The 27,757-nt window shown below is 45.3% G+C and overlaps 11 protein-coding genes across 15 annotated transcripts; 6 read left to right on the forward strand and 5 right to left on the reverse strand.

Annotated features, from left to right (window-relative positions):
• Nucleotides 1–748: 748 nt before the first annotated feature.
• On the reverse strand, nucleotides 749–2,429 carry LOC136195169 (ubiquitin-like-conjugating enzyme ATG3). 2 transcript variants are annotated; one of them, XM_065984438.1, is made up of 13 exons: nucleotides 2,309–2,429; nucleotides 2,220–2,261; nucleotides 2,124–2,173; nucleotides 1,998–2,068; nucleotides 1,842–1,949; nucleotides 1,747–1,796; nucleotides 1,600–1,687; nucleotides 1,506–1,546; nucleotides 1,307–1,450; nucleotides 1,211–1,258; nucleotides 1,080–1,159; nucleotides 950–1,018; nucleotides 749–896 (listed from the first exon to the last, which is right to left on the reverse strand). In XM_065984438.1, the coding sequence occupies exons 1-13, from the start codon at nucleotides 2,384–2,386 to the stop codon at nucleotides 815–817; spliced, it is 951 nt and encodes a 316-aa protein (XP_065840510.1). In that variant the 5' UTR covers nucleotides 2,387–2,429; the 3' UTR covers nucleotides 749–814. The 2 variants fall into 2 exon arrangements, with proteins under 2 accessions (XP_065840510.1, XP_065840509.1); XM_065984437.1 differs by having other exon boundaries at nucleotides 1,747–1,949.
• Nucleotides 2,430–2,545: 116 nt separating this feature from the next.
• Nucleotides 2,546–3,484, forward strand: LOC136195497 (exosome complex component RRP41-like). Its single transcript, XM_065984822.1, has 6 exons — nucleotides 2,546–2,632; nucleotides 2,704–2,807; nucleotides 2,860–2,975; nucleotides 3,028–3,144; nucleotides 3,192–3,277; nucleotides 3,338–3,484. Exons 1-6 carry the CDS (start codon nucleotides 2,546–2,548, stop codon nucleotides 3,482–3,484), a joined length of 657 nt encoding a protein of 218 aa, XP_065840894.1.
• Nucleotides 3,485–3,628: 144 nt separating this feature from the next.
• Nucleotides 3,629–6,067, forward strand: LOC136195168 (TNF receptor-associated factor 3-like). The gene is made up of 9 exons (XM_065984436.1): nucleotides 3,629–3,752; nucleotides 3,802–3,953; nucleotides 4,004–4,194; nucleotides 4,241–4,295; nucleotides 4,358–4,474; nucleotides 4,525–4,689; nucleotides 4,736–4,813; nucleotides 4,869–4,940; nucleotides 4,988–6,067. Exons 3-9 carry the CDS (start codon nucleotides 4,034–4,036, stop codon nucleotides 6,014–6,016), a joined length of 1,677 nt encoding a protein of 558 aa, XP_065840508.1. The 5' UTR covers nucleotides 3,629–3,752; nucleotides 3,802–3,953; nucleotides 4,004–4,033; the 3' UTR covers nucleotides 6,017–6,067.
• Nucleotides 6,068–6,100: 33 nt separating this feature from the next.
• On the forward strand, nucleotides 6,101–9,259 carry LOC136195498 (proline-, glutamic acid- and leucine-rich protein 1-like). The gene is made up of 19 exons (XM_065984823.1): nucleotides 6,101–6,202; nucleotides 6,252–6,422; nucleotides 6,472–6,528; nucleotides 6,579–6,656; nucleotides 6,705–6,785; nucleotides 6,841–6,900; nucleotides 6,953–7,109; nucleotides 7,162–7,276; nucleotides 7,326–7,419; nucleotides 7,468–7,565; nucleotides 7,613–7,720; nucleotides 7,773–7,914; nucleotides 7,966–8,010; nucleotides 8,055–8,106; nucleotides 8,160–8,219; nucleotides 8,277–8,332; nucleotides 8,384–8,641; nucleotides 8,694–9,089; nucleotides 9,133–9,259. The coding sequence occupies exons 1-19, from the start codon at nucleotides 6,101–6,103 to the stop codon at nucleotides 9,205–9,207; spliced, it is 2,205 nt and encodes a 734-aa protein (XP_065840895.1). The 3' UTR covers nucleotides 9,208–9,259.
• On the reverse strand, nucleotides 9,202–10,671 carry LOC136195248 (phosphatidate cytidylyltransferase 2-like). Its single transcript, XM_065984543.1, has one exon. The coding sequence runs from the start codon at nucleotides 10,600–10,602 to the stop codon at nucleotides 9,334–9,336; it is 1,269 nt and encodes a 422-aa protein (XP_065840615.1). The 5' UTR covers nucleotides 10,603–10,671; the 3' UTR covers nucleotides 9,202–9,333.
• A 41-nt stretch (nucleotides 10,672–10,712) lies between these two features.
• Nucleotides 10,713–16,385, forward strand: LOC136195517 (tuftelin-interacting protein 11-like). Its single transcript, XM_065984847.1, has 24 exons — nucleotides 10,713–10,869; nucleotides 10,921–11,409; nucleotides 11,456–11,690; nucleotides 11,740–12,344; nucleotides 12,395–12,452; nucleotides 12,516–12,557; nucleotides 12,614–12,694; nucleotides 12,753–12,857; nucleotides 12,914–12,970; nucleotides 13,021–13,071; nucleotides 13,123–13,213; nucleotides 13,259–13,349; nucleotides 13,399–13,521; nucleotides 13,580–13,682; nucleotides 13,740–13,784; nucleotides 13,838–13,959; nucleotides 14,016–14,078; nucleotides 14,124–14,433; nucleotides 14,486–14,591; nucleotides 14,639–14,845; nucleotides 14,898–15,009; nucleotides 15,064–15,109; nucleotides 15,941–16,003; nucleotides 16,057–16,385. The coding sequence occupies exons 4-24, from the start codon at nucleotides 11,881–11,883 to the stop codon at nucleotides 16,246–16,248; spliced, it is 2,532 nt and encodes an 843-aa protein (XP_065840919.1). The 5' UTR covers nucleotides 10,713–10,869; nucleotides 10,921–11,409; nucleotides 11,456–11,690; nucleotides 11,740–11,880; the 3' UTR covers nucleotides 16,249–16,385.
• LOC136195518 (uncharacterized) lies at nucleotides 16,095–16,821 on the reverse strand. Its single transcript, XM_065984848.1, has 2 exons — nucleotides 16,543–16,821; nucleotides 16,095–16,492 (listed from the first exon to the last, which is right to left on the reverse strand). Exons 1-2 carry the CDS (start codon nucleotides 16,815–16,817, stop codon nucleotides 16,222–16,224), a joined length of 546 nt encoding a protein of 181 aa, XP_065840920.1. The 5' UTR covers nucleotides 16,818–16,821; the 3' UTR covers nucleotides 16,095–16,221.
• A 22-nt stretch (nucleotides 16,822–16,843) lies between these two features.
• On the reverse strand, nucleotides 16,844–19,937 carry LOC136195522 (very long-chain specific acyl-CoA dehydrogenase, mitochondrial-like). The gene is made up of 20 exons (XM_065984854.1): nucleotides 19,869–19,937; nucleotides 19,481–19,638; nucleotides 19,365–19,429; nucleotides 19,220–19,312; nucleotides 19,052–19,162; nucleotides 18,938–19,003; nucleotides 18,814–18,879; nucleotides 18,696–18,763; nucleotides 18,524–18,643; nucleotides 18,376–18,470; nucleotides 18,218–18,321; nucleotides 18,064–18,168; nucleotides 17,922–18,008; nucleotides 17,839–17,874; nucleotides 17,762–17,788; nucleotides 17,615–17,716; nucleotides 17,466–17,563; nucleotides 17,269–17,414; nucleotides 17,070–17,218; nucleotides 16,844–17,014 (listed from the first exon to the last, which is right to left on the reverse strand). The coding sequence occupies exons 1-20, from the start codon at nucleotides 19,889–19,891 to the stop codon at nucleotides 16,877–16,879; spliced, it is 1,857 nt and encodes a 618-aa protein (XP_065840926.1). The 5' UTR covers nucleotides 19,892–19,937; the 3' UTR covers nucleotides 16,844–16,876.
• Nucleotides 19,570–22,118, forward strand: LOC136195524 (uncharacterized). Of its 2 annotated transcripts, XM_065984856.1 has the most exons (14): nucleotides 19,570–19,658; nucleotides 19,708–19,915; nucleotides 19,967–20,027; nucleotides 20,079–20,153; nucleotides 20,213–20,317; nucleotides 20,365–20,586; nucleotides 20,647–20,778; nucleotides 20,833–20,900; nucleotides 20,961–21,237; nucleotides 21,290–21,389; nucleotides 21,441–21,562; nucleotides 21,609–21,740; nucleotides 21,875–21,997; nucleotides 22,058–22,118. In XM_065984856.1, exons 3-13 carry the CDS (start codon nucleotides 19,995–19,997, stop codon nucleotides 21,995–21,997), a joined length of 1,389 nt encoding a protein of 462 aa, XP_065840928.1. In that variant the 5' UTR covers nucleotides 19,570–19,658; nucleotides 19,708–19,915; nucleotides 19,967–19,994; the 3' UTR covers nucleotides 22,058–22,118. The 2 variants fall into 2 exon arrangements, with proteins under 2 accessions (XP_065840928.1, XP_065840929.1); XM_065984857.1 differs by lacking the exons at nucleotides 19,570–19,658; nucleotides 19,708–19,915; nucleotides 22,058–22,118 and having other exon boundaries at nucleotides 20,082–20,153; nucleotides 21,875–22,035.
• Nucleotides 22,066–26,181, forward strand: LOC136195523 (uncharacterized). The gene is made up of 11 exons (XM_065984855.1): nucleotides 22,066–22,164; nucleotides 22,217–22,285; nucleotides 22,349–22,453; nucleotides 22,508–22,717; nucleotides 22,769–22,918; nucleotides 22,977–23,044; nucleotides 23,095–23,359; nucleotides 23,414–23,513; nucleotides 23,562–23,677; nucleotides 23,732–23,863; nucleotides 23,919–26,181. Exons 1-11 carry the CDS (start codon nucleotides 22,108–22,110, stop codon nucleotides 24,039–24,041), a joined length of 1,395 nt encoding a protein of 464 aa, XP_065840927.1. The 5' UTR covers nucleotides 22,066–22,107; the 3' UTR covers nucleotides 24,042–26,181.
• Nucleotides 24,187–27,738, reverse strand: LOC136195520 (serine/threonine-protein phosphatase 6 regulatory subunit 3-like). Of its 3 annotated transcripts, none has more exons than XM_065984849.1 (3): nucleotides 27,572–27,738; nucleotides 27,297–27,408; nucleotides 24,187–27,241 (listed from the first exon to the last, which is right to left on the reverse strand). In XM_065984849.1, the coding sequence occupies exons 2-3, from the start codon at nucleotides 27,399–27,401 to the stop codon at nucleotides 24,320–24,322; spliced, it is 3,027 nt and encodes a 1,008-aa protein (XP_065840921.1). In that variant the 5' UTR covers nucleotides 27,402–27,408; nucleotides 27,572–27,738; the 3' UTR covers nucleotides 24,187–24,319. The 3 variants fall into 3 exon arrangements, with proteins under 3 accessions (XP_065840921.1, XP_065840922.1, XP_065840923.1); XM_065984850.1 differs by having other exon boundaries at nucleotides 27,463–27,738; XM_065984851.1 differs by having other exon boundaries at nucleotides 27,657–27,736.
• Nucleotides 27,739–27,757: the final 19 nt, after the last annotated feature.

Consider the following 27,757-nt stretch of genomic DNA (forward strand, 5'->3'; position numbering starts at 1 on the left):
ACAGACAAAACGAGCGAAAGGTACCTTTATATTGAAAAGAGACTCTAATTTTCATCTTTTCATCCCCACATTGCCTTTGCCCACATTGCCTTTGCCTAATCTCGGTGTAGATAGTTTATCTCTTTTGCAGTGATATGGCACGGTGTCATGCGATTGAAGTTTAAAACTCCGACGGTAGAGAAAGAAAAGCGGAGGGAATGGAAGGCCATTCTTTATATGAGGTTTGTGTGTTTTTTGTTTGTCGCTCGCGGATCTAAATGAGTTTTGAAGACTCGCAAGGCCCGACTCGACTTTTAAGACCATTTCGGAGCTGTCCAGCAAGTATCTGCTCGCCGTTTTCCCGACAGAAAAAGTGAGTGTGTCGGGAACGATAAGAACGGAATGGCAAAGGCGAGCCGGCCAGAAAGTGCATACGGCATCTCGATTTTCAGCAAAGACGAGTAGCATTGCATTGAAATTTAATGGCACAAGCACACAATAGCATATGTATCTATTTTGTCGTGCTCATTATTGTGAATAATAAGATTATGCAAATGTTTAGCGCTATTTTTTCAGGGACTGAGAAGAAAGGCTGGAAGAAGAGTAGATGAAGCATAGCAGTTGAAAATTCCAGTTGCGCAGAGCGTCTCCGAGTCCGGCTTGACGTTATCAATACACTCATGAAATTCACGTCAGAAAAAAGAGGTAAAGTGCACCACGTAATAGAACCCGCCTAAAGACTAGGGGTACGTAGCCTGCATATGCTGAGACACAATCAGTGATCGCACACGAAGCAGCTATAAAATATGCATGCACGCTAGCACAGCACTCAGGTTCACATAGCAAACTGTCGTGTGTAGTCGTACTCAATAGTAGGTATGACAGCTTGCACAAACTTGAGAAAAACGAGAAGGTACCTAGACAAAACAGAAGTCTCCTTCCTTTTATTTAAAATAGACTTTCCCCTTACATGTGAACGCCGAGCTCCCCGCCGCCTTCAGCCACCGTTGCAATGATTTTTTTCATGACTTCAGCATGTCTACACGTGAAAACACCCGTGTATTAATTAATTTGCATGATGCATGTAATTTTTGGTTTACTTGCACGGGTGGATTGACGCTCTCGGGGGTCCTGGAATGTGAGGATGAGCCTCCATAGTGACAGTCTTATTAGCGTGGTCCTAAGATCCAAAATTCAAAAACATTTACTGCTTCGTGTGACTAGTTTTTACCTGGCTTATGTCTTCGAGCATTTTTTTGTGATGAAGAGGTTCTCCGTTCTGTGGAAAAACGTCTAGGTGCTACAGTACCGCGGTTTTGCTACTCACCTCTTTATATCCAAAGAGCCAAAGCCTTGGCGTCTGATAATATTTATCATAGGTGATGTTCAGATCGTACGTTCTTGTTTGCACTAAGCCGTCGGCTAGTTCTGCAGCTGAAGCTGCGGCCGATGATTGAGGCTCAAGAGTAGCCTAAAACGAGAAAGAGAAATCAGATATAACGACTATAAACGGTGCAAGTTCCTACGCTATCCTGTTCGATTTCACCAAGCCCTTTTTCTTCGTATTCTAGGAGAGACAAGCCAGTCTCGCTCTCACAGATTGTCAGGGGGACGATTTACCTTCCATATCAGCTGCCTCATCGTCATCGTCATCGTCATCGTCATCTTCAGTAGCAACAGGCAGAGGTTTGCCAGGTGCTACATCCGACTGCACTCAAAAAAAATAACCAATTGACTATTCCGTCCTCCTTCAGGATTTCGCCCTACCTTTCCTTCTAGCGACATCTCTGCTACTTTGTCTTGCACAACTCCCACGCCTATACATATACATAGGTAGGTGTTAATTGAAAATTTAGAATTACCTTGAAGTTCTGTGTCAACCCAACCGCCGTCTCCATCCTCCTCGTGAATCACCGTTTCCTTGACACCTTCCATGGACTCCATCTGCTTGCAACGTTTGTAGCAAGGAACTAGACAGGGAGAATCTCATTCGGAGTACACAAAATTCATATTCGCACCATTTTTGGTTACAAGAAATTGCTTATCCTTAGGCAGATATGATCGGGCCTTCGACTCATCCCCAGCAGACCTCAAGAAAAATGAAATTGACTAGGAAGCCTGCTAAGTTTCGTTTTTGCTCTTGCCAGCTCCAAGTAGGACAATGGTGAACGATATGATCGCCAGCCACGACAAACTAGTCAGAAATGAAGAATGCGTTTAGTATTTCCCTGTCTTCTCACCTCGTCGGGAGTAAGTCTTCCGGTTTCTTTGAATTTCGAGTCCTGCGACAGTTTTTCTGTTAGGTCTAGCAATTTTGCACAAAACCGACTTTTAGTATAGGAGTCAGAGACTCGGCCATGGCCAGAAGTTTGCTCTGGGCCATGTTCTTCATTCGCTGCATCGCCATTTTGATTCGATCCACTTGCGTTAGCGCGCGTCAAAACATGGAATTTCTCTCTCCTGAAGGTGATCGCGGCTCTTTTCCCATCCCAACGTTTGACCTATTGATAAAGGCTTACGCATCGATGGACGTCGTCCTTGCGAAATTCGCAAAATCGAGTGCAAAATGGGAATAATCGACAAGGCCGACGGATCGGCGTACGTCGAACAAGGAAACACAAAGGCACTGGCTACAGTCCACGGTCCTCACGAGGTAGATAGGAGAATAGAGCTAAATAATACAAAATCCGATTGATTCATTAGCCTACCTTTTGTATCTATTAGGCGACGTACAAGAGTAAAGCAGTGCACGATCGCGCCATTTTGAACACTCAGTACAGCGTTGCAACGTTCGCAACGAGCGAACGAAAGAGCCGAATAAGAGACAGGCAAAATATTTAATTAATTAATTAATTAATGGATCGTTGACTTGGTCTTTAGACGGTCTCTAGAGATATCGCGAATGATTCGAGAGGTGTTTGAGAGGGCTGTCATGACCGAGCTTGCACCTCGATCCCAAATAGATATATATGTTCAAGTATTGCAATCAGATGGCGGTTAGTGGTGTAAAATATATGAGGAGCTAGTGCATGTAATCTGAGTTCCAAGGCAATTTGTGTGCGAGTATCAACGCCGCTGCTTTGGCTCTCATTGACGCTGGTATTGCCATGAGGGACTTTGTTTGCGCCTGCACTGCAAGCTGCATTGACGAAACTCCTATAGTTGGTAAGTTTTGGAGGTTATTGAAAGTTAAGCTTGTCATGGGGTTTTAGACATTAACTATTTGGAAGAAAATGCACGAGGTCCTGACTTTTCTCTTGCAATATTTCCACGATCAGAAAAAGTCTTATTATGCCATGTAAGGATAATACAGTAGCAGCCAAACGAGACTCTATCGTTATATTGACTTCTAATCAAGATGAACTCTCGCACACACATTGATCATTTGGAAGGAATCACAGACACAGCGATTCAAGGTTGCAAAGACATTTTTGCCGTCTTGAATCAAACTGTCAGGGAACGGACAGAAGAACAGATCGCTACAATAAGCATAGATGCTCTTTAGTAATGTTATCTCTGGTTATGAACTCTTAACCGCGTTGACGCAGGCGCTGACGCACTTGGCGCGACTTTTTGGCGCCTTATGGCTTACCCCCCGCACGCAGCTCCCCCGCGCGCTCCCGCACGCACACTCACGCACACGCGTACACGACGCATAGTTCGCGCGCGCGGGAGCTGCGCGCGCGGGTACTGTACAAAGCACGAAGGAAGCGTTCTGTCTGTGTGTCGCAGAGTGAGTCCCTATTAGTCAAGTTCGACTGAGAAGTGCACTGGTACGTGTTTCAAGTTCTAGTTCCGGTTATCCCGTAGAGGCTGGTCTAGTGAACTTCCTGCATCGACTGGTTTTGGCCGACTTTGCTTCGTCAATAAGACGTTCGCATCGCTTAAGGCGCGCTGAGCCGACCGAAACAGCTTTGGGGTCCCCTATCTATCTGGCTGGCGTCAAGTCCTCTACACATACATGAGAAGACGAGGTGCAGACATTCTGAACGCATTGAAACATTAGCGAAAATGCTGCGTGTAGTTTGTTCAGTACTTTGCTGGTATCATTGGTATGGATCACGTTACTGGTAGCACTGGTGGATATAACGTTGAGTTTGATCCACCTCTCGAGTCGAAACACGAATGCCCACTCTGTTCTTTGGCTCTACGAGAGCCTTATCAAACAGCATGTGGTCATCGCTTTTGCGCTTCTTGTATAAAACACCGTCTAAAGTAAGCAATTTTGGTTTCAAAAATCAGGCTAAACCAGCGCTTTCAGAAATAAGCAGAGATTGAAATGTCCTATAGATACTGAAATTATTAGTGATGATGAGGTTGGCTTACGCAATTAATTGATATATATAGCCAGCCAGAGAGTAACATTTTGCAACTATAGATTTTCCCTGATAACTTTTGCCGACGAGAAGTCTTGTCTTTACGCGTTAAATGCAAAAACTGCTCGAAGAGTGAAGAAGATGGCTGTCCTTGGAAAGGACCTCTAAATCAATACAACGTAAGAAAATATAAACTATATATTTCTGCAGCGGAACTACTTTATCCCAGGCTCATCTTGAACGCTGCGATTTTCAGAAGCAGTCTTGTCCTAATAAAGGCTGTGGTCTGGTTTTGAATCAACGCGACTTATCCAAACACGTCAGTGATGAATGCGAATTCAGACTAGAATCCTGTGATTTGTGTGGGCAAGAAATTATTGTAAAGGCGCTAGGGGTACGCACTCACTCTTACGCACTATCCATCCTGAAGTTTGTCTCAGAAACATAAAGATAATGAATGCTTGGAAGCGATGATATCTTGTCCGAACGAATGCGGTGAGACGGTGAAGAGAAAAGACGTAAGATGTTATGGGACACGCATTTTTTGGACGTTAACCTTAATTCTGCTCTTAGCTGGCTTTTCATCAGACAAAGGAATGCTCAAGAGCTCATCTGCAGTGCAAATACGACGAATGTTCATATCAGGTACGAAAGGGCACTCGCAGATAATCGCAAGTCAATTCCCTGCTCAGGGAACATCTGACGAAATGGAGGAACATTATAAAGAAAGTAACGACCATCATCTCTATCTCATCTATCAGCAATTGCAGACCCATTCCGCAACGAAAGTGATTGAAGGCCCTTCGTCATTCGCAACCCCTTCCCTAACGACCGCTTCGTCCTCTCTGACCCCCACCGTCGCTCCTCGCGGCGGCCTCGTGTCGTTTCCCACCACCAGCGAGACAGAAACGAACATTAAGGAGCAGATGAGTACCTTAGAAGAGGATATATCTGAGAAAAATCGTCAGATAGAAGTGCTCCAATCAACCGTCGATCATCTCAAAAAAGCCAACCAAACAAAGGAGGAACTTCTCCAACGACAGAGCAACGACATCGAAAAACTCAAGCGTGATTTGTCCACGTGTTTGGCCCGACTTAGCGCACTTGAACAAAAACAGGTGGTCAATCAAACGAAATCGATGTCGAACGAGCACAAAATTCTCCAATTCGAACGCGGCACGAAGGTGAGAGAAGACGTTCTCGCCGAACACGACGTACGCCTCGTATCGCTCGAACTCGCCTCGTACGACGGGATATTACGCTGGAAAATCACGGATTTCAATAAACGAAGAAGCGAAGCGATAGCCGGAAAACGTCTATCGATCTACAGTCCACCTTTTTACACGGCGCCGACGGGGTACAGGATGTGCGCTCGCATTTATTTGAACGGCGACGGTATTGGTAAGTCATCTCACTTGTCGTTGTTCTTCGTTGTCATGCGCGGTGACTATGACGCACTACTTCCGTGGCCATTTCAGCAGCGCGTTACTTTTACTTTGCTCGATCAGCAGCCCGCTAATAAGCCCCGCGTAGATGTTAGCGATAGTTTTATTCCCGATTCTACGTCGAATAGTTTTAGGCGTCCCGTTAGTGAAATGAATATCGCGTCTGGGTGTCCCCTGTTTTTTCCTCTTGCTGATTTAGGTAAACGTGCTTATGTACTTGATGACACTATGTTTATTCGTGTTGCTGTTAATATTGCTGGTATTTCGCACCCCTAGTCTAATCGTCTGTTTGTGTCTTTCAAAAAAAATTAGAAAATTCCAAAAGAACACGTGTTGTTTAGCGTGCGCTATTCGAACGATATGGACTTCTTCCAATCTTATTTTCAAGAGCTTTTCGAGCGCAGTGATCGTTCTTCAGTGCAGATTGACACGTTGTTACGTCAAATACGCGATTTCTCGTCGGTTAGAAACAATTTGGGCTTACGGAAACTAGAACCAAAAATGTTCGCAGGTTTCTGAGGAATGGATCGCTTTTCTCAACTCAGTATCACTAGCTAAAGCCTTGCCTTGCCTTGAAATCACTGCACGAAATTGCTCGACGACTCAAATGGCCGATTCCGCACTCTCTTGGCTGCAGAAACTTATTTCAATGCTTCAGCAACAAAACCGGAAGCAACGTCATGTAATACACTCCGATGGATGACCTATCGTCACTTTTATGCTTTGCTTAGGATAATGCAGCTGCAGCTACGAAATTAATCTCTCTAATTCTTCACTATGTCCATCAAGTTGTTCTCTAGAATTCGTTCTATAATTATTTCTATTTTTTTGATTTTAGTTGCCTGATTTATGTCGAACGTTTGTAAGTGAGCATCTTCAGGACTTGCTTCAGATTCTTATTGAAGGCTGCAGAAAGGTCCTGAGCCATGCTTTAGCTTGTTTATAACTTCCACGTCTCTCTCAGGCAGAAAGGAATGCGCTCGTCTTTTTTCAGTGTCTCGAGTCGTGTTTGGTCTATTTGCCGGGTCCCATGACAATGCATAGGGTGAGGAAGGCAGATCTCAGCTATATTTTCTATTGACGCGTCCTTCTTTCTCTAGTCTAAACTTGAACCTTGTTTTTTGCAACACTCCACTAGCAACGACGATGAAATTATTAAAGTATTCGTTACCGGTACAGTAAAAGAATTCTTTGAATGAGCTTTGTTTGAAGGCGGGTGCTCGTTGTCTGGCACTCGTTTCCCTCTCATCTGGAAGTAGTAGCCAGAAACAGGGCGCAGAATTGTGGACTCAAATGTGTCGCAAGGCGATAAACACATTAAAAAGACTATGTCGTTTAGTAAATCCGCAACGAGATGAAGACTTAGGAGGTAGAAAGTTGATGTTAATTGTTAGGTTAGAAAACGAGTGTACGTATTTTAGATTCAGACGGAATTTTGTTGCCCTTAGAAGATATTCCATCTACTCAGCCTGCTATAATCGGTCCTCTTATTCAACAGTCTAAGTTTAGTACTCAGCTTCTGGCAAATTTGCTTTGGTAAGTCAAAAGACTTTGCTTTTGAGCGGTTTCCCAATATTGGGTCTAGTGGAGATTATCCTGCAACTACTGTTGCAGTTCCTATTGACGATATCTTGCATCTTTTATCGTCAGAAATGATTCCGCAGGCTTCAGTCGACCTGGTACCTTTACTTTGATAACGTTTTAGTTTGTGATGTTTTCTTGTGAAGCAACAATCGAGTGCTGGAGTGGAGAATATAGCTTGGATCGCAGTACTGCCTTCTTTCTACTCCAACGTCCTATCTATTCTTATCAATCTAATTCGAAGGTAAAAATAGCTAATTGTATCTGGCAAAGCAATTCAACTTGTATTAGTTGCAATCAATCGCTTCTACGATATGCCAAAGACATCAATACCTTATTTATTCGCATTTTCTCTTGGACAAATCGAAATCGACTAGCAGAAAGAAAATATCCGAGGAGGTAGAAGTGAACTAGTGCATGAGACTACGTGCATTCGTTCTCTGTCCGCTAGTGACGTGAGAATCAAGGCGTACGATGTTCTCCTCGAATGGCTCGCCGTCATCGGGTCGGGTTTAGACGTCAACGTGACTGAACGCCTCATTCAGCAAATGTTAGACGACGTCAGACCTCAACTTGATAACGAAAGCGACAAAGTAAGGCTTTTTTACTGTGTTGGTTGTCTAGTTAGTCCTGCTATTTTTCAGGTGTCTGCTTCCATTGAAAACGAGGATTCTTCGCTTTCTAGAAAGGTAGTGCACCTGTGCAGTCCTTCCTTTTCTTACAGGTTTTACAGAAGAGAAAGAGAAAGAGACGGGAAGAGATCCTTTCGTCGCTTTCAAACACAGGTAAGCGAGGTAGGTGGTGGTGAAGCAACGCTACATGGTCTCCCTCCGTGCAGGCAGACGCACTAAACGGCATTTTGGGCATAACAGCGCACTGTGCCAAACCGCTCTAGAATGTACGTTTTGAATTAATTATGTATAGCCTACATGTATTCATTTTTCCATTCTTTTAGCTCTAGGAAAACTAATTATTGCTTGTGGTCCACTCATGAGCGTTCGCTCACTGAATGTAAGGCAAAGTTCACTAATAACTTATACTTGGGCATTTTACGTGATGCAGAGCGTTGGAAGTTTTGTGAGTTCCTTGCTCGTTCAATGTCAAAGATCGTCGGTTGTCAGCCATTGTCCTTCTCTCCCATTACAGCGCTCCGTTTCCCTTATTCAGCCGCCTGATCCTTACTGGCTTTCGTCCTGCCGCTGCGCGGCCTATAAATTATTGAAATCTTGTTTGCTGTCTGGAAATCAGCTGGCTAATCCTTTTCCACTGCAAAACGCTGTGCGAGTATTTAGCGTTGGTCTTAAGGATCCGTCAGCCGAGGCAAGCTGCCTATTTATTGGTTATTGATAGATTAGAGTCTCCCCCTCTTTAGGTTGTACTTGCCTGTCAGGAGTCTCTATCTATTTGCGAAGTCCTGCTTCATCCTAGAATGCCGCCACTGAAATTACCACGACAGGTAGTGCAAGAGGAAGAAAGTAGTGAAATGGCAGCAGTACCTACGCCATCGCCTACACCTCTGGCTCAATTAATAGTGGAAAGGCCAGAGCTTGACGAGGAGACTCGGTCTCCTCAATCAGAGCAGAAAAACGATGAAGAGATGCCGATGAATCAAGAGTCAGTGCTAGATGACAATACCTTGGATGACGGCGACAGCGGTAGTGATATTGCGGAAGAACCTTTGCAGGAAAAGCATCCGCACTTTCAGTCAGACATTGACTGTTCGTCTGCTGAGAAAAATGATCAAGATATTCAGCAGGAAGCTTCTAAGGTAAAAAAGCAATTGTTTAACTCGTATTTGAAATTCTGTGCAGACTAGAGAGGATGTCAATACAGAAGTGGAGGCAATGATTGCAACGTTCGTCAACTCAGACCCAGACCCGTCATAAAAAAAGAACCATATAATTAATTTTTAATTTAGCAGAAAGAACAACACACTGACACAGGCTCAAAAAAAACGGAAACAGGGGAACAACATACTAGACGAGAGAGAGAGCAGCAAGAAGACAATAAAATCACAGAAGTTCTCGTTGCGTAAGTGCCTCTTTCATCGCTTGAAAGATCTCCACTTGCTGCTCATTTCCGAGAGCGTAGATCTGCTTGAGAAGTCGCGCCGGTGTGACGATCTGAGCGAAGCTGTACACCCACACGTAGGCGAAAATCGCCATGACCAATTGGCAATCGAATCGATCCATAATACCACCGTGACCGGGTATCATATCACCGAAATCTTTGATATTGAAAGCGCGTTTGAATCCACTGGCGAAAAAGCCTCCAAAGGGGGCGATAATGGAGCTAAAGAGTCCCAAGACGAGCGCGTGAATTTGAAAGGGATACATGTGAACGACAGAGACGCCGGTAAGAGATCGAATCGGCGACGGAACAACGTATTCGGTCCATAGAAACAAACTGGGAATTTGGCAGTCAGTTGACAGGGAATTCGTCTTGGCGATGTACTGAACAGGGCAGATCATGTACTTATAGGGACTGAGAAAATAGCCGAGAACGAAGGCGAATATGAGCGTGGAAAAGGCGGCGCCAATGAAACCCTCCCAAGTCTTTTTCGGCGATAATTTAATGAGAGATGTTCGTCCGAAAAAGAAGCCGAAGACGTAGGCCATAATGTCGTTGCAGATTACCATGAGAACGGGCGCAAGAAACCAAATCATCCCACTGAAAATATTCTGTATAATGAGATAGGACGACGAAACGAGTATGAGAAGTGTGACGTGAGTCCATCCGAATTGGGTGAATTGAACTGCGTAGTAATCCTTCTTTAGCGTCAAAACGAAGAAAACGAAACCGAGAATATAGAGCATGAACGAAATGAGTCGATGATGACGTAGCAGAATCGTCATCGTCTCTTCCGGCGCGAAGAGACCCTCGAAATTGTACTGAAGCGTTTCGACGTGTATGAAGTAATTGCTCACGGCGAGAAAGTACCACTGCAACGTGCGAAAGAGCGGCAAGTGATGCTTTTTGTACTGCGAGTGTCCGATCTTGATGATTTCGTGATAGCTCTTGAATTGGATGAGGGAAACGAGAATCCACATCGCTATGGGACCCATGTAGATGATCAGGGCGAAAGTGCCGAGGAGGACGAGCGAAAAGATTCCGCGTATCCACCAGTTGCGCCATCGCGGGCCCAGTCGTTTGAGGAAGTTCACGTTCGCGAGACTTCCTTCGTCTGACGTCGTTTTCATCTCGCTTTTTGCCGCGCTTTCGCTTCCGCTGCTGTCTGCCTTGCGTATTCTCGTTGTCGACTTGTCGACGGATTCAGGCATTCCCTCGCGGCGACAGAGTCGTTGTTTTTAGCCGTCGACCCTGTGGAAGACTCGAGCCTCGCTTTTGTACGGGACGTGGAGGCGCGATCTCCCGGCTGCTCTACTGACAAACGCCTACGGAAATGCAACAGTGTTCGGCTGCATTATCTAAAGTCGGGTATTCTACGCCCCCGCGTTAATCACTGCGCAGTTTCTGAGAAGAAGAGGAGGAGGAGGAGATGGGATCGTTGTTTTCGCGTCTTTGGTCGCCTCAGGCAAGCATCAGTCGTAAGCAGCTATTTCTCCTTCTCATAGAGTAGTTGAGCCACCTCTCTTCAGCCGAAAATCATCCTCCAATCGTCAAGTACACAAAAAGACCTGACGGAGAAAAGAAAGAAACAGAATTTACAGCTGATCCCAGCGTTGTTATTACGCACCCCGTCCGGCGCTCAGTTCCAAACCAAAAGGAAGACAAAATAGAAGAACATCGCGAGGAAGAAGTGAAGGAGAAGGAAGAGGAAGAGGAGCGGGAAAAATGCCCCTCAACTGTTTATATCCTGGGTGACTATAGAGTCTCAAATAATATTTTGAAGACTCTGCTAACGGACCTGTTTGACGAATGCGAGAAATGCGACGACGACATTTCTGTGATTCCTGTGACTAGGAAAGACTTTCGTAATTCAGCGTTTGATCAAGTGGTGGGTGGTGCTGATGTTGCCTTTGTCGTTTGCATTCCTGTCCTTGAACGATATATCATTGATGATCCTGAAGATCCTTCGACTGGATTCACAAGAGAAATTGACGTGCTACAACGTGGCAACCTTCGAGGTATTAACAAATAATCAATTGAATATTATCCAGTCTATTGTTGTAGTGATGATTTTTGTATCGTATGATGATGACGTCAAACAAAACGAAAACTATCATCCCGCATTGGAACGACTTTGGAATCCAAAGTCAAGACAACAGAGACTACGGATCTTTGCGGAGAACAATCGACTTTTTACTTTGACACAGGATCAGGAGAAATTTCAAAATTGGCAGAAGCGAGCCATTGCCAGAGTTCTAGGCTTGGAGCAAAAGGAGAGTTGGAAGATGGCTGATGAACAGTAAGTCAATCCGCGAGTTCATTATTTGGGTCAATTTTTGTGTTTGCAGGTCAAAGAGTCGGCTGACTTCATGTACTTTGTTATAGGCACTCCTCCTCTTCTCGTTGACAGTAATTGATTTTTGCACGTGCACGGCTTCCTCCCTCAAGTGACTCCATCTTACGGTAGACCGTAACGAAGAGATTCGAACATGAGTTCCGACGAAGAGATGGAAGCGTTCGAAATTACCGACTACGATGTGGAAAACGAGTTCAATCCCAATCGAAAGCGACGCAAATTTACGCGCGAGGACGCGATTTACGGCGTCTGGGCCCAACGCGACGACGACGATGACGGAAGGGGTTTCCGATCGTACTACGGCAAAAAAGGAGCGTCGAGCGCCGCGTCCGACTACAGCCGACCCATGCAGTTCGTCGGACGCGCTAGCGCCGAAGGAGAAGACGAAGAAAGCGACGCTTCAAGCGACGGGGAAAGAAAAGACAAGATTCTCTTGGAGAGATTGAAGGAAGAGGAGGAGGAGGCGAAGGAATTGAAGAGGGAAGTTCCTGAGAATTTCGTGTCTGGCAAGAAGGCCGGATTTCTTCAGACCGTTGCGGAGAAGAAAAAGAGAAAAGCGACCGCGCCGACGGCAAAGCCAGTGAAGCAGATCGATAGGTAAGTGCATCAGAGTGACGTCATTTTAGATTGATTATTTTTCCCGTTAGAGAGTTTGGTGCTTGGGAGAAACATACGTCAGGCTTCGGTCTGAAATTGTTACAAAAAGTACGCTTTTTTGAGTTTATTTGTTGGTTTCCGTTGCTAATCTTTTTTTTCTTTTTTTTGCAGATGGGTTATGTTCCTGGACAGGGTCTCGGTAAAGAGGGAGCGGTGAGAAAAGAGCAACGTTTGCGCCGGTGGATTTTGATTCTATTTTTTGTGGCTAGGGTATTGTGAAGCCAATTCAAGCGTTCAAGAGAAGAGGAAGGGAGGCTTTGGCCTACTTTGGATCCGAGCAAAAGCATGAAGTGACGATCCCTTGTTCATTAAAAATTAATTAATTAATAGAATCGGTATATTGTGTAGGAGTATAGAGACAAAAACGAGAGAAGAGGAAGAAGAAAGAAAGGCGAAGCAGCTGACGTTGAAGAGGAAGAGGAAGAAGAGAGTCATTGGAAAGTTTTGCCCAAAGTGAGTAGAGAAACCCTTCAGGTAAATATACGTATGTACGCTTCTTTATCTTACAGGAAAAAGGAGAGAAAAAGAAAATCAAATATGTCTATAAAACCGTGGAAGATATACTGGTACGTTTTATCATATCAGCTCATATCTATTTCCTTAATTTTTTTTCTAGGAATCCGGCGTTAAGAAAACTCGACGGGGGAGATCTCAGGCTGACTTGAAAGTATACGCTGCGTCTGGAGGTGGAATCTCCCTGTTTTAATCATTGATTTAGATTATTGATATGACTGGACCGGAGCAAAGGGTTTTGTCAGGCTACGATCAACTCCACACGGAACCGCTTCAGTCAAGCGAAACTGAAAAATGTAGAAGCCGTTTACGTAGAGTCGCTTTAGCTAATTCATTTGTAGATCGCGAGAAAGTGTATTTACCTGAACTCCTTCATAATTTGAACCTGCTGGTTGATTTAGCGGAAACGGAGATTCTGGACACAAGCCGAAGGTAATGCGCTCTCTCTCGTTTCCTTTCAGATAGCAGCTAGCCTTGCTAGACTTCAATATGAGCAAGACCAAGCTATTACTTGTCGACAGGAAAAGAGAAGAGTCGAAGAAGAGATTGCTAGACACGACGGCGAAATAGCCAAATTGGAGGACGTATTAAAAATCGTAGAAAGGTAAGATGCACGTGAAAAGTTTGCATAGCGAAGGATTCTAGTAGTTATACTCGCTTAGTTGCAAAGACAGACTCAAACTGGGTTGCGAGAATCGTCTCACTCTCGTCGAATGCATAGATTTATTCAAAAAATTTAAATCCGACTATCCGAAAGAGTGCAAGGTAGTCAGTCTCTCCATATATAGAGAGACACACACCCTTAGTCTCCTGTATTGCTAGATGTATGGACTTATGCAGTTGTGCGAGTCGTTTGCCTTTCCCCTGGTAAAATATAGAATAGTTGATACGTAGAAAGTTTCACGGCTGGTCGTGTCTAGATGAAAACGTATCTATCTCAGTGGAGTCCGCTATTGACGCCCACTTTTGGTATTGATGTCTTTTCAACGTGGAGAGACATCCTCGTAGATGAACTCGGAGAAGAGAGGGGGGAGGCTAGACAGTAAGAAAAAGGGCTGCCTTACTGATAGATACCCCATGAATTCTGGTGTACATTAGAATGAATATGTATGAAAAAATGCTATGGAAAGTGTGGATGCCAAAAATTAGAATAGCCATAAGGTAGACGATTTAATAGTGAAGTTTAATTAATGCATATTTCACCAGTGGATGGGTGTGTCGCAATTGCGATTCCCTCATCGAATTTATTGACGAATGGATTCCGCTCCTGCCGCGCTGGATCACGTCCAACATCGTCGATCAACTCGTGCTGCCACGACTACAAGAGGAAGTCGATCGATGGAGTCCGACGACGGATATTGTGCCTGTTCACTCTTGGATTCATCCGTGGTTGCCCCTATTGGGGCAACGTCTCGAAATCGTCTATCCTATTATTCGACAGAAACTTGCCACTGCTCTCACCGCCTGGCATCCCTCCGATCTTTCGGCGAAGATGATTCTCAAGCCTTGGGTCAATGTAGGTTGAAATATTGGTTTAGTACGTCAGCGAAAATTTGATGAATTTTTAGGTTTTTTCTGCTGGAAGCATGGACGTCTTTCTGCTTAATAATATTATTCCTAAATTGGCTTTGTGTCTCAACGAGTTTATTATTAATCCGAAGCAGCAGGACATAGGTAAGTTGATTGACCAAGTAGTGCTAGTACTAACTGATTCTCTGTAGAGCCTTTTCAATGGGTTATGGCGTGGCAAGAAATGATATCCGAACATCGTTTTGCTCAACTTCTCGAACGCCACTTTTTTCCCAAGTGGACTCAAGTTCTCTGCTCCTGGCTCTCAAATGACCCCAACTACGACGAAGTGACCAAGTGGTATATAGGTTGGAAGTCAATGATAAGCCAAAATCTCCTGAACCACCCAGTCATCAAAGGTATTTAATTAAAATAAGTTGATTTTATTAATAGACGTGTTTTATTGCGCAGAGCATTTTGGTAATGCTCTAAACATTATGAATTGCGCTGTTGCTCCCGGCGGAAAATCCCGACCTTCTGGTACCAGCACATCACTTCCGTATTTCACCAGCATTGAGAGAAAGTAACAAGACAACTGAGTACATACAACGATCTTATCTATCAATTCTTTTTTCAGACGGGCTGCTGAAGCTGCTGCTGAAAAACGAGCCGCCTACCTCCAAGTACGTTTTTTTGTACAGTTGCACCCGGGACTTAGATACCTTCAACAGAAAACATATTGAGTACCTACAACAGAAAACATATTGAGTACCTTCAACAGAAAACAGAAAACATATTGAGTACCTTCAACAGAAAACAGAAAACATTGAGTACCTTCAACAGAAAACATATTGAGTACCTTCAACAGAAAACATATTGAGTACGTTCAGCAGAAAACATATTGAATACGTTCAACAGAAAACATAATGAGTACCTTCAACAGAAAACATAATGAGTACCTTCAACAGAAAACGTAATGAGTACCTTCAACAGAAAACATATTGAGTACCTTCAACAGAAAACAGAAAACATGTTGAGTACGTTTAACAGAAAACATAATGAGTACCTTCAACAGAAAACATATTGAGTACGTTCAACAGAAAACAGAAAACAGATTGAGACCTACAACAGAAAACAGAAAACATTGAGTACCTACAACAGAAAAAGAAAACAGATTGAGTACACTGTACCTACAACAGAAAACAGATTGAGTACCTTCAACAGAAAACAGAAAACAGATTGAGTACAGTACCTTCAACAGAAAACAGAAAACAGATTGAGTACCTTCAACAGAAAACATATTGAGTACCTTCAACAGAAAACAGAAAACATATTGAGTACCTTCAACAGAAAACAGAAAACAGATTGAGTATCTTCAACAGAAAACATATTAAAGGACTTAGATACCTTCAAGAGAAAACGTATTGAGTACCTTCAACAGAAAGCATATTGACTGACTTAGTTACCTTCAACAGAAAACACATACCCTGTAACCATGGCTTTTGCTTTCTCAGGCGGGCGTGCCACAGGCGGCATCAACAGAAGGACTAAGATTCATTGACTTGGTTCAAAAGAAGGTAAATCCACTAGGAAATGCATTTTCCTGTATAATCTACTGCTTTCTTTTCAGGCGGAAGATGCTGGGATTCTGTTTATGCCTGTGCCAGGTAAGAAACACGATGGTAAAACGGTGTACACGTTTGGAGCGCAGACGATTTACATTGACCGAAATGTTTTATTTGTGCACTCGCCTTCGGGCAAGAGTGGTTGGGTGCCTATTTCGCTTGGTAATCTGTTAGAGATGTCTAAGGGGAGGATCTGATAGCAACGTAGTATCTCTAATGTCAATCAATTGCCCGTTTTTCTTTTTTAGTAGAAGACTAACAGTTTTTCTGTGATTATTGAATTTGTAGTCTGATCCTATGAAGAGCCACGGTAGCAAGGCTTGGGCTTTGGGGCTGAGGCTTAGTTCAACGAGATTCGCCGAGGCGTCGTTCAACGAAATCGTTGCCAAAGCGATCGGTGACGTCAGAGATCGAAGCAATGACGTAGAACCAACAGAAAACCTAATACGGGAATCGCATTCGGGGATTCAAATCTGAGCAAGTTCGCGAACCCATTCGAACTGACGAGAAGAGCGAGCGTCGGCGGAGCCGAGTGCAGTCTTGCAGTTCCCTCCATTTCTCTCACTTCGCACGGACGAAGTCGTCTCGAATAGGCTTTGCATTGGCCGATGACGGGAAGGCTGATTCGTTCGCTCGGTCGCCAGTAGCCGCGAAAGTCGACGCCCCGATCGTTCGACCCTCCCGTGTGTTCGACGACGAATCGATAGCGCGACAGCAGCTCAACGACGGCTAATTCGAAACGACGACCTTTCTGCACGGCGGACATGTGGCTCCGGACACCCCGTATGTAAGTTGCACGAGACAATTCATTTTATTTCCACATAGTTACACTTCCAAGGGGTGCACGGGTACATAGTGTCCTTTTTCGACTACTTCCTTAGCTATGTCCTTCAGAACGTCGTTCTTCTGTTGTTCTTGTGCAGACTTGGCATTTTTCAAATTAGTCAAGACCCTTTCACTCGCCTATAAAACAAAACACCCCAAATCGACTCCAATCTATACAACCTTGCGCGCATACTTCATCGCAGAAAATAGTGCACAGTTTTGTCTCGTGCTCAGCAGATGGCAAATTCAATTTTAATGAGCGCGTGGCTCGAGAGAGAACGCTGACCATGGCATAGATATCGATAGCCGCATCAGCAATTTGAGTCAAAAGTATTTGTTGATCTAGACCCCTCGATTACGTAGACATAGGCGAGTGACTTTCTTCTACTCACGTATAATGTCTTTCTTGTATTTGACCACTAGATCTTGCGCGGTGATTCCAAATTTTGAGATGGCTGCGGTCGCTTGATCTGACGGCTTTTTCAAGTCAGGATGAGTGAATTGAGTCAGCGACGAAGTGGTTGCCAAACCGAAAGCACTAAAAAATAAAGTAAGAAATGAGCGAGAAATGAGCGCATAGTAGACGCACTTCTTTGCCCTTTTGGTTCCCTCTGCGAATACTAAACTGGGATTGGAGAAGGGATTTTGGATTGCTTTGGCTAATCCCCTCAATTGTTTTCCTGCGTGCTAATGCATTTATTAGTCAGTTAGATTGGAAATGACTAATGTTTCTATTACCATAAATCCGGTGAGTGCGATGAAGAGCCTGAGAATATCATTCGTTCCTTCGAATATGCGAAATATTCTCAAGTCTCTCAATACGCGTTCCAAGCCAGCGTCCTAAAAATACTATCTATTATAGAGAAATCAGGATAGTAGAAATACCGTCATAAATCCCATTCCCCCGTGTATCTAAATTGTATAGAAAATATTATGACTCTCTAAAAATTCAATAATGTTACCTGGATGCATTCATCTGCTACATTCCAAGCAGCTTCCTATAGAACAATTGAAATAGATACGGATTGTATATGATTAGTCTCACCGAGCCGTATATTTTGCTAATAGCAGCTTCAAGCTGAAATTCCTCCGCCCCTTTGTCCATATTCGCACTTATCATGTATGCTATCGACTACGTGTAGGATTCCCATAAAGTAAACTAATACACAACTTAGACTAAGAGGTACTTCAGTGACGTAAGCTTGAAGAGCCATTTTGGCAATTTTAGACTGTATGCTGCCGTAAGAGTCGAGAGTGCTTCCAAATTGTACTCGCTGAGACACGTGATCGCTCTAAATTGTTCTATTAGTAATGGTTCTTGCGACGTGACGGCACGCGTACGGCTCGTTGAATGAGAGCTTTCATTGTGCCAGTCATCGCAGCAGCCATTCCAAATCGACCATTATTCAAAATATTCATGGCGATTTTAAACCCGTCCCCAGGCTCTACATAGTCGCTAAAGTTTTCCAGATAACAGAACTTGAACGTAGGGTTTGTACCGAGTAGAACATTTTCAACGGGGATTTTGACATTGTCAAAATAAACGGCAGCAGTAGTAGAGGCCTTGATACCCATCTTTTTCTCAGGTGGCCCACTAGCATACCCTCTCTTTCGAATACTTTTCCGCTCACTCATTTTATCGTTTACTTGGAGACGCCTTCAAAATTTCGTTCCACTATAAAAGCCGTTATTTTGTTCTCCTGATTTTCTCCCAAGGGCGTCTGGGCAAAGACGGTGAAAACGTCAGCAATCACTCCATTGCTGATCCTAGAGACACAATAGTAATAAATAATAATAGTAACTAACGTATGTGCAATACCAAAGTTTAGATCCATTCAATATATAGTGTTTTTTGTCAGGACTCAGCTCCGCCTTACAACGAATGGACTGAGAGAAAATCTCAAATCGACAAACAGGTGAAAACTGTATATTTTTACTTGGGCATCTGAGCCACTTGTTGGTTCAGTGAGACAATAGGCTGCAATAAGCTCACCTGATGCCAACTGCAGCACATAATACATAGTATCTACTGAAGTAGCACTCTAAAGTCTAAGTACAGACCCTAGGCAAATATTTCTTCTTCTGCTCTTCATTTCCATAGAGTAGAATTCCTTTAAACCCAATTGACTATAGAAAAATTCAACTATCGCAATCAATTTTTTTATTTTGTTGCACTTGATGAGCTCCCATGACAATGCTCAGTCCGAGGTCATATCCTCCTGAAATCTCTCCAAGACGAGCGTACTGAGAATTGGTTAGTCCCAGACCCCCCAAATCCGAAGGAATCTTAATTAAATTCTTATTGCTAAGACTTGAATTAAATTAACAAGGGGTTTTAATTACCTGCATTCCAAACCCGCCCATTTTCTTTACAGCGTCCATTACTTCATCTGAAACTTTCTCGTTTTGGTCATTTTTGGCTGCGTCATTCACTTCCTACAGTATGAAAATCCCGTCTCAAACTTCTTTTTGACGTAGACGCTCTTACCTCATAGAATTTGGTGAGTGGATCAACAAGAAGACCAAGTGTCTCTTTACCTTCCTCACTCAAAGCTGAAAAGATAACAGGTATACATAGTGTCCCATGCTACATCTATGCAATACCTTCAGGGAAAGGAAAAACTTCGTCTAAAACGAGTTTTCCCGTGAACAAATTCAGAGCAAACGATGACGGTGTAGGGTCTTTGTCTTTAGAAGAAGAAGACGCTGCAGCCGCGAGCTGTCTCCTTCGAATCAGCCTCGCACCTGTTGTCAAGCCAACGCTAGGGATTGGTAAAGAAAGGTGAAGGGTCAGTGACGTAAACACTGGATTTTCAGAAGAGAGGGTTTAGGGAACGGTGCGACAGAGGTACGGTTGTGAAAACGAGGATATGGTGTGTCGGAGGAAAGGAACAGAAAGGAAATAGGGATGATGGTCGTCAGAGAATCAAGGTACAGGTGATTGAAAAGTCTCATTTCTTTATCATTTTGCCTCCTTGTCGTCTTCGCTTACCGAAAAGTTCTCAACAAGCTCATTCGTTTGATTGCGTACACTGTAGAGTAAGGACGCAGGGGAAGTACGGGCCTCTGAAGACAAATCACATGGTTTAGCCCCTCCTCGCTTGAGCATCGAGCCACAATGAATCAGGACCGCTCGCCTGAAGCCAGAAAGGTTCGAAGAAAGTACTCATTATCGTCGACGCTATCTCGTCGTTCTGCGCAGCAGTCTGAGGACGATCAAGAGCTTCTGTTTCAGCAAAGGCGAGAGAGCGAATACTCAGACTATTCCCACGTCGAGGTAAGCCATAAAACGCCTCCGTATCCGCGTCCGCGTCCCCTGACGTCAACGTGGACCAGATATCAGGAGGCGGAGAAGATTCGGGTAACGTTTTATCGACGAGCACGGCTCTGAATCAGTGCGAGAAGAAAGTTCTCAATCCGTATCTGGGCCTCCTAAAAATTGTAAGTTTGAATTTTAAATGTTGTCACGTGATCTGATTTTTTTTCAGCTCGGATGGCGTCCCGTCGTTCAAAATGTCACCATCTTTCGACGCACTTTCAACCAAATCTATTTGCTCTTCATTTTCAGTCTTCTCATAGCAAGTTACGTTCTCAAGATTTTTGTCTGCGATTCATCTATTGCGACTGGGCCAACGATTAGTACTCCGCATGTAAATAGGACTGGGCTGCCTACGAGAGTGCCTGCTCACTCAATAGTGCCAGCTGCAACGGTGAGAAAGTGATCAATTGCATGTACTGCTTAATTAAGAGGGATGTACTGTATTGATTAGCGGACTTGGCACTGTCGTCATTTATTCACGACGTACCTTATTCCCGAGTCGATTCACGGTCTTGCCTACGTCTACTTGTTTTATCATTTTCGGATCAAGGAAACTGAGCAGCTCTCGTCCCTTGTGCAGACGGTAATGTTCTTTGTATGGTGGAAAACCCTTCTGCAATGGGCTCTTCTCCCCTAGGTTTTTCTTCAATCGTGCAATATTCAATCTACTCGAAAATCACAGCGGAAACTTATTACGATTCTCAGGCAATTCTAACTCAAATGTTTTCTTGTTTTTTTTGGTTGACGTCGTAGTTCGTTCTCTAGGATGTTTCTAGTTTTGGGATGCGTCTGGGTTGGGATGACGGTTTTGTCAATTTGTCTTCAAGTTGCTAACCAATATGTGAACAAGAGCGAAAGAGGCAATGTGAACTATAACGATTGGCAGATCACTGTCGTCGTCTGCGGTCATTTCATTGTCAATCTCGTCTACATGGCCATTGCTTTGAACTACTGCACCCAATGCCAACTACTTATACATTACGTCCAATACATTCTCCTGTGCATACAGGAAAGAAGTCTAGAATTGAAAAGAGTCATGCAGGTGAGTGCGTTGATACAAGAGGGCTCTTCAAGTAAGAACTTCTCTATTTTAGGATGTATTCAAATTGAAACGATTTGTGAGTCGTCTAAATGGGCAAATGGCTACGGCTACGTCCTTATGTCTATTTTCTCAAGCGAACTGGTTTCTTTTTGGTATAGTTGACTCGATTTTGATTCGTGCTTGTCCCTACGTCATATCTGCAGGCTTTGTCAACTTTTTGAAGAGATTTTACAACGACCGGACTTCTTCAAGCGCAATATCTTGGACTCACGCCGCTCTTTTTCCGCTTCTCTGGCTCTTTGCTTTGGCTCCCGTTCTCATTCAGGTAAAGATTTGATTTTTAGTAAGAAAACGTCATCTTTTTTTGGCAGGCTTCAAGACTGACAACTATTTGTTCAAAGCTTCGATTTTCTGGCTTAACTGTTCGTCTGTTTGGATATCAAAATTGCTCTCCAATCGACTTGGATTCGTTTTCGAGTTTTCTTTTGACTGCCAAAATGGAGGTGAGTGTCTCTCTAGCCACAGTGGAACCTCTTTCCAAACATGAATGCTCTAAAAATCAGTTGTGTCCCACTAGTAGAGAGATTCCACTGTACATACTAGTAGTGGTGCATATGTCATTGATTGTGTGTATTAGGCAAAATTGTTTGCTTTTCCCATTAGTCGCAAGGTAGTGATTGGTCTAATATCTGGTGCCGGTATCATCTTTTTATTGCTCGTGCAACTGGATCCGTCTGTGCAATTGTCGATACGTATCTAGGTACAGTAGTCGCTATTTTCGAAATACGATACGCATTCTACGCAACGTGCGCACCATTAGACGCAGCTGTCTGCTCGTCCACTCAGCACAAAAGTGAAAGAACGTGAAGGATGTCCGATCTAAGCGGCAGTTTGCCTTCTCTGATGTCATCGACCGACGAGTTATCGGTAATCGTTTCGAAAATGCGCTATACGTCAATCGAATTCCTCTTTTTCCCAGCTTTTATCGTCGCGGAGCCGCGGCAAAGAGAGCGCGATCAGTTCGGAATACGACTACGTAGACGTGCAGGTTTGCACACGCTTAATCGAACGAAAACGAGAACAAAGCCAAGGGAAATCGTGCTTGGATTAGATCCCTGACGTGGGCGGAGCCTTTAGACGCTCAGCTGCCACGAGCGCGGCATTGCGAAGCTGCGAGAAGACCGTCCATCGACCCTACTTAATCGTAATGTCACTGGTAAGTCTTTGAAACTCCCATGCACTTTCGAAGTAGACTGGGGGCCCTTTTCAGCTCGCTTGGCGACCGCTCGTCGTCAATAGCGTCTTATGGAAGAAGATTTTGAATCGAGCCTATTGTCTGCTCATTTTTGGGTTATTGGTGACGAGTTACGTCATCAGGATCTTACTCTGTCAGAGATCCTATCATCCGCACAATTTGGCTGATATGAAAATTCACCATAATCATCGCAAAAATATTTCAGCGGCTACCGTAGGGCCATCGGTATGGAAACCCATTAAAATTGACTTTTTAAAGTATGTCTTTGGTCTTTAGACAATTCCTTTTGATCGACTCACAAAGCATTGTTCTCATGTTGTATCGTCTGTTGTTATCCCTGAGACAATTCATCTACTGGCTTACGTCTTTGTTTTTGTTCTTTATCGAATTAGAGAGAGCGAACAGCTATCGTCGCTAATGGAAACGGTATGACTCGAGAAGGGGAGGAAAGCGATTGGATTATATATAACGTGGAGCTTTTTAGGTTTTTATACAGACTGTCAATCAACAGTCAAGTAGGATTTCTCACAGGCGACTCGTTTTAACGTTGAGGTCAGGAATTATTTTTGAAAAATTTTTATTTGATTTTTTTCTTATTCTAGATCGTTTCTTGTTGTTGGTTTTCTTTGGCTTGTCGTTTCTATTCTGGCTCGTACTTTCGATATTGTGGATGTTGTTCATTCGGGAAATTCGCGAATTATTGCGGGACTGATTTTATTGGATTTGATTAGTCACCTGGTCATCAATCTCGTCTTTACTGCGATTGTTCTGAACTATTGCACACAGTGCCAACTTCTCATTTTCTTCGTTCGCTGCATTCTTCTCAGCATTGAAGAACGAACACTCGAATTGGACGACATCATGAAGGCAAGACAAATCATAATAAATGAATAAATAAATGAGAAAAAATTACGCGAGCAGAAAGCTCATTCTGTGAAGAAATTTATGAGTGGACTTAACGGTCAAATAGGCACAGCAACGAGCTTGTGCCTGTTCGGTTTTGCAGATCTGCTGGGACTAGGTACAGTACTCCAATCTCCCTTTCTCATTATTTATGTACTCTACTAAGGAATATTTGAATTTCTTGTTATGATGTTAAAAGAGCATCGCACTTCTCTCTCAGTCGCTCACAACGTTTTATTTATCTTGATGTGGCTGTTTTTGGTGGCTGTAATATTAGCCCAGGTTTGTATTGACTTGTATTGAGGCGAATTCTTGCGAGGGTTCGTCTGTTTATAGGCGTGCAGGCTGAGTGGAATGTGCGAGAAATTGAGGCAAGCTGGCTTAGCGGTTCGCGTCTTTGGATATCGAGCTTGCTCCTCCATTGATCTGCATTCTTTTATGGCATTTCTCGCTTCTCTGAAAATGGACGTGAGTTGTTCCGACTTCGTAGTGAAGTGCGAATTGATTTTGATTTTTTTTTTAGGCCAAGTTATTTGCCGTGCCGATGAAAAAGGGAGCCGTGCTTGGGATCACGACTATTGCGCTTTTAATCGTGCTTCTTCTCATCCAACTCGATCCGAAAGTCGGTAAGTACGTTAATTTTTAGAAAGCGAGACATCTGTTCGAACTCGGGTTCTATTCTAATGAAATTCTAATGAGTTGATAGCACTCGAGGATGGAGAAAGCCTTCGGGGTTCGGGGGGAAAAATGGTACAAGTAAGACTCCCTTATTATTCGCTCAAACACACACGCGCTTCCGAAAATTATCTTAACAATAATACACCATCGGAATACAAAGTCGCACTACACAAAAAATACGGATTAGAAGTAAAGCGTATACAAGAAACAGATCATACTCATACCCCGCTACTACTACACCTAATTCTACCCTGTATTAGCATCGTCATCATCGTTAGTAGCTTCAGTGTACAATTCCATTGCTTTTCTAGCTTCAAGCCTAGCCTTTTCGACGTCATCTGGACTACGTTCGGCTTCCGCCAACTCGTCGCCGCCGCCGCCGCCGCTACCGCCGCCGCCGCCGGGGGGAGAACCCTTCAGTATACCACTACTAGACAAAAATACGAAGTTATCTTCCAATTCTTCTTCGTCGTCTTCCTCATCAGCGCCGACGCTGTTCTCCACGGCGGCCGGCGCCGGCGACGAGTCAGTCTCTCCCCCGCCGCCTCCGCCACCGTCGCCGTCGCCTTTTTCTTCTACATCTACTTCTATTTCAACGTGACTCATTTCCTCAATATGAACCCTAGGAAGATCGTCGCCGTCGCCGTCGCCGTCGCCGTCGTCGAAGCCGTTCTCCGCTCCCGCCGACGACAATCCCTGTTCGCTCTCGGGTAGCGGCGACTCTTCCTCTTCCTCGACTCGAATTGAAAACGCTTTCACTTCGACCGATTTGTCGTCGACGGCAACGGCGTGACCGACGGTGGCGCTGAAGCTGTAATCGCCGCTTCTCTCCTCCGAATCGTCGGAATCGTCTTCCGAGTCGACTTGAGCGACGGGCCCGTCGCTGCTCTCCTTATTCATCATTTCGAACGCCAATTCCGTCGTGTATTTTTGACCGCGCGCGTTTTCTTCTTTCGGCTGATCGGCTTCGCTCAATTTCGAAAAATCCGCCCAGCCGCCGCCGCCGTCGCTGCCGACGAAATCCTCGTTTTTCATATCGGTCGGCTCCTGAGCCCACTCCGGAACCTCGATCTCCATGTTGACCTGTTTCAAGTCGCTGCCCGCCGTCCACTCGAAATGAACGCCGCCTTCCTCGTCGTCGTCATCCTCATCGTCGTCATCGTCAGAAAAGCGTCGCGAGTTGGATTGCGCCGCCGCTGTCGTTTCATCATCATTACGCCCGTCAAACGTCAGTTCTCTTTCTTCCCATTCTCCGTCTCCGTCTCCGTCTCCGCCGCCGCCTTCCTCATCCTCGTCCTCCTCATCGTCACTTTCGTCATACGGTTTGATTTTCTGCTGACAGCACGCTTCGAACAGCGCCCCCGCGCCCGGATTCTCGTCAGCCGGCACGGAAAAATCGAAAAAAAGAATACGATCGAACTTTGCCGCCGCCGTATTGTCAGCGCTGGGGAATTCCTCCTCGTCGAAACCGAACGTCTCAACGAAATCATTGCTCATCTGCTGCGTTTGATAATGAACGTATTCCTGTTGCTGTTCCGACTCGTACATGGGCGGAAATCCGTGCGGCGTCGCGGAGAAATCGTCGCCGCTGTCGCCCGATTCGTCGAACGACGCCAGCATCGGTCGTTTACCGCCTAAATTCACCTCGTTTTTCCGTCGCAAATCGGAGAGCGTTCCCGCGGTGAAATCGTCCCACTGGCGACGTTCCTCTTCGGGGAGTCGATCGATGATCGCCGCGACGGACGGATCGGAATCGGCGAGCTGAGCGACGTGCTCCGCTATTCGCGTCAGATGACCCATGTAGCCGAGACGATGCCGACGCGATTTGAGCGCGACGTCGTTCGCCTGCGAACCGCGAACGATTCGCTGGAGAAGTTGAGCGTCGGTGAGAAGCGAAGCGAAGAGAGGACTCGCGCCGCCGCCGCCGCCGCCGCCGCCGGTGCCGTCGCCGTCGCCCGCCACCGCCGTCGCCATCCCGGACATAATAACGGAGATGACGGCCTGTTCGACTTGCATGTGAAGAAAGTTGTTGAGCTCGAAATCGAAGAAGAGATCGAGGAGAATTTGCATGGTGTTCAAGGCGATGAATTGATTTTGAACGTCGTCGACGCCCGTGTGAAATAGCGCGACGATGAGCCGAACGAGTTGGAGACGCGCGTTGCCGAGCGGCACGATTCTATCCCCGCCGCTCGACTCGATCTCCTCCACGTGCGTCGGCGCGCGCGTTAGCATTTCCTGAACGCGCGGCAATTCGGCGCTGATCGCCTTAACGATTTTAACGACGCCCGGCGAGAGAGGAGCGAAGCGTTCGACTTCGGGAGGCGGATTCGATTGGGGCCCGGATGCCGCCGTTTGCCGCAAACTGGACATAGGCGGAAGTTGCGCCGCCGTCTCCTCGGGAACGATCTGTCGTTCCATGAGAACTAACAAGACGTTGATTCCGTTGATAAGCGGCTGATCTTTCTCCTCCGTCGACTTCAATACGTTGTCCAGGAGATGGCTCATCGTATCCGCGTCCTCTAGAGTTTGTAAGAGGACGTCCGGGATAGCTGGCGTTGTTGGAGTCCCAGCGTCCGACCCGGCGACGTTGCGTAGATACGGACTATCACGTGACATTCGCGTCATATCGCAGAGCGCTTGGGAAGCGTTGCCTTGACGCGCTTCCTCCACGTCGACGCGGATTAAATCGATGAGATTGGGAACGAGACGCGAGTCGTTGAGCCAGGCGGTGACTTCGGCGCGCAGAACGGCGTTCTCGCAGCAGGACGTGAGCACGACGACGAGATCCATGATCGCCGACGTGTCGATGTGCGCGAGAAGAACGTTGACGGCGTTCTCGCGCGTTTGCATGAAGCGGAGCATTTCGGCGGGCTTTTGCTTGAGAAGAACGGCGACGACTTTGCTGAAATAGCTCGCGAGAAGGGAATCGAGACGTTCGTCCGTCTCGATGAACGACCACAGTTTGGCGAGGAGATAATCGTCCGATATCAATTTATTGATTATCGGTTCGATTTCCGATGTGAGGATGTTGCACGCCATGTTCGAACGCTTGTATTTCGTTTTTAGATCTGCGGTGGGGTCCACGTTGGTTACCAAGGTGATTAATTCCTCCATGATCCGGGGTTCGACGAGGAAGTCAATTAACTTGACGTTGTTTCCCTTACATTCCTACGACCGGAAACCGCCTGGAGGGGAAATTGGAAATTTTACTAGCGCGCGTTACCTGCAAGACGTCGTCTTCGTCGAGCAATTGAGAGAGCGTGCAATCGTCTTTCGACAATAGAACGTCGATTGCCGACGGCGTCTGCTGATTGAAGTTCCAGAACATGGTGTTCCTGGAGAAAAACGAGAGATAATTCGCGCGCGTTAGTCGAGGAACTTTGGCCGACGTTTCGCGATTTCCTATCGGATCATCGTCGCGCGCGTGTTTCCCGCCTTCCGACGGGGGTTGCGTAACGTCGATTTTCGGTTCGATATCGCGCGACGCGCGTCACCTACTCGCGTTGGCCCACGCGGACGCGATTCGGTTCGAGTTCGGAGCGTGCGCTAGCGTTCGAAGGGCGTTCGGCTTGTCGAGTCGCACCGATTCGGATCGTCGAGTCCGGTTCGAAGGAAAAATCGACGCCTTTTCTATTCAATATGGCTGAAGGCCAGGAACGGTTGAGTGCGCATGTATGTGCTTGA

Source organism: Oscarella lobularis, chromosome 14 (assembly GCF_947507565.1).
Source record: "Oscarella lobularis chromosome 14, ooOscLobu1.1, whole genome shotgun sequence".
Lineage (NCBI taxonomy): Eukaryota > Metazoa > Porifera > Homoscleromorpha > Homosclerophorida > Oscarellidae > Oscarella > Oscarella lobularis.

Coding starts and splice junctions, on each gene's coding strand:
- LOC136195169 (XM_065984437.1), bottom strand. CDS start 2,386: ATGGCGATGCAGCGAATGAAGAACATGGCCCAGAGCAAACTTCTGGCC. Junction 2,262..2,308: donor CTCTGACTCCTATACTAAAA/GTCGGTTTTGTG, acceptor AAACTGTCGCAG/GACTCGAAATTCAAAGAAAC. Junction 1,688..1,746: donor AGATGTCGCTAGAAGGAAAG/GTAGGGCGAAAT, acceptor TTTTGAGTGCAG/TCGGATGTAGCACCTGGCAA.
- LOC136195497 (XM_065984822.1), top strand. CDS start 2,546: ATGGGAATAATCGACAAGGCCGACGGATCGGCGTACGTCGAACAAGGA. Junction 2,808..2,859: donor AAGAGCCGAATAAGAGACAG/GCAAAATATTTA, acceptor CTTGGTCTTTAG/ACGGTCTCTAGAGATATCGC. Junction 3,145..3,191: donor TGACGAAACTCCTATAGTTG/GTAAGTTTTGGA, acceptor ATGGGGTTTTAG/ACATTAACTATTTGGAAGAA.
- LOC136195168 (XM_065984436.1), top strand. CDS start 4,034: ATGGATCACGTTACTGGTAGCACTGGTGGATATAACGTTGAGTTTGAT. Junction 4,475..4,524: donor GACCTCTAAATCAATACAAC/GTAAGAAAATAT, acceptor ACTTTATCCCAG/GCTCATCTTGAACGCTGCGA. Junction 4,690..4,735: donor TTATTGTAAAGGCGCTAGGG/GTACGCACTCAC, acceptor AGTTTGTCTCAG/AAACATAAAGATAATGAATG.
- LOC136195498 (XM_065984823.1), top strand. CDS start 6,101: ATGGACTTCTTCCAATCTTATTTTCAAGAGCTTTTCGAGCGCAGTGAT. Junction 7,566..7,612: donor CTTATCAATCTAATTCGAAG/GTAAAAATAGCT, acceptor AACTTGTATTAG/TTGCAATCAATCGCTTCTAC. Junction 8,011..8,054: donor ATTCTTCGCTTTCTAGAAAG/GTAGTGCACCTG, acceptor CAGGTTTTACAG/AAGAGAAAGAGAAAGAGACG.
- LOC136195248 (XM_065984543.1), bottom strand. CDS start 10,602: ATGCCTGAATCCGTCGACAAGTCGACAACGAGAATACGCAAGGCAGAC.
- LOC136195517 (XM_065984847.1), top strand. CDS start 11,881: ATGAGTTCCGACGAAGAGATGGAAGCGTTCGAAATTACCGACTACGAT. Junction 12,858..12,913: donor ATTGGAAAGTTTTGCCCAAA/GTGAGTAGAGAA, acceptor TTTATCTTACAG/GAAAAAGGAGAGAAAAAGAA. Junction 13,214..13,258: donor GTCAAGCGAAACTGAAAAAT/GTAGAAGCCGTT, acceptor ATTCATTTGTAG/ATCGCGAGAAAGTGTATTTA.
- LOC136195518 (XM_065984848.1), bottom strand. CDS start 16,817: ATGTCCGCCGTGCAGAAAGGTCGTCGTTTCGAATTAGCCGTCGTTGAG. Junction 16,493..16,542: donor CTTCTCGTCAGTTCGAATGG/GTTCGCGAACTT, acceptor TTCCCGTATTAG/GTTTTCTGTTGGTTCTACGT.
- LOC136195522 (XM_065984854.1), bottom strand. CDS start 19,891: ATGAGCTTGTTGAGAACTTTTCG. Junction 18,880..18,937: donor AGAAGAAATATTTGCCTAGG/GTCTGTACTTAG, acceptor TATGTGCTGCAG/TTGGCATCAGGTGAGCTTAT. Junction 17,015..17,069: donor GCACTATTTTCTGCGATGAA/GTATGCGCGCAA, acceptor TTTGTTTTATAG/GCGAGTGAAAGGGTCTTGAC.
- LOC136195524 (XM_065984856.1), top strand. CDS start 19,995: ATGAATCAGGACCGCTCGCCTGAAGCCAGAAAG. Junction 21,238..21,289: donor AATTGAAAAGAGTCATGCAG/GTGAGTGCGTTG, acceptor TCTCTATTTTAG/GATGTATTCAAATTGAAACG. Junction 21,390..21,440: donor AGCGAACTGGTTTCTTTTTG/GTATAGTTGACT, acceptor TCATATCTGCAG/GCTTTGTCAACTTTTTGAAG.
- LOC136195523 (XM_065984855.1), top strand. CDS start 22,108: ATGTCCGATCTAAGCGGCAGTTTGCCTTCTCTGATGTCATCGACCGAC. Junction 22,718..22,768: donor CGGCTACCGTAGGGCCATCG/GTATGGAAACCC, acceptor TTTGGTCTTTAG/ACAATTCCTTTTGATCGACT. Junction 23,864..23,918: donor TCGCTTCTCTGAAAATGGAC/GTGAGTTGTTCC, acceptor TTTTTTTTTTAG/GCCAAGTTATTTGCCGTGCC.
- LOC136195520 (XM_065984849.1), bottom strand. CDS start 27,401: ATGTTCTGGAACTTCAATCAGCAGACGCCGTCGGCAATCGACGTTCTA. Junction 27,242..27,296: donor ACGAAGACGACGTCTTGCAG/GTAACGCGCGCT, acceptor TTCCGGTCGTAG/GAATGTAAGGGAAACAACGT.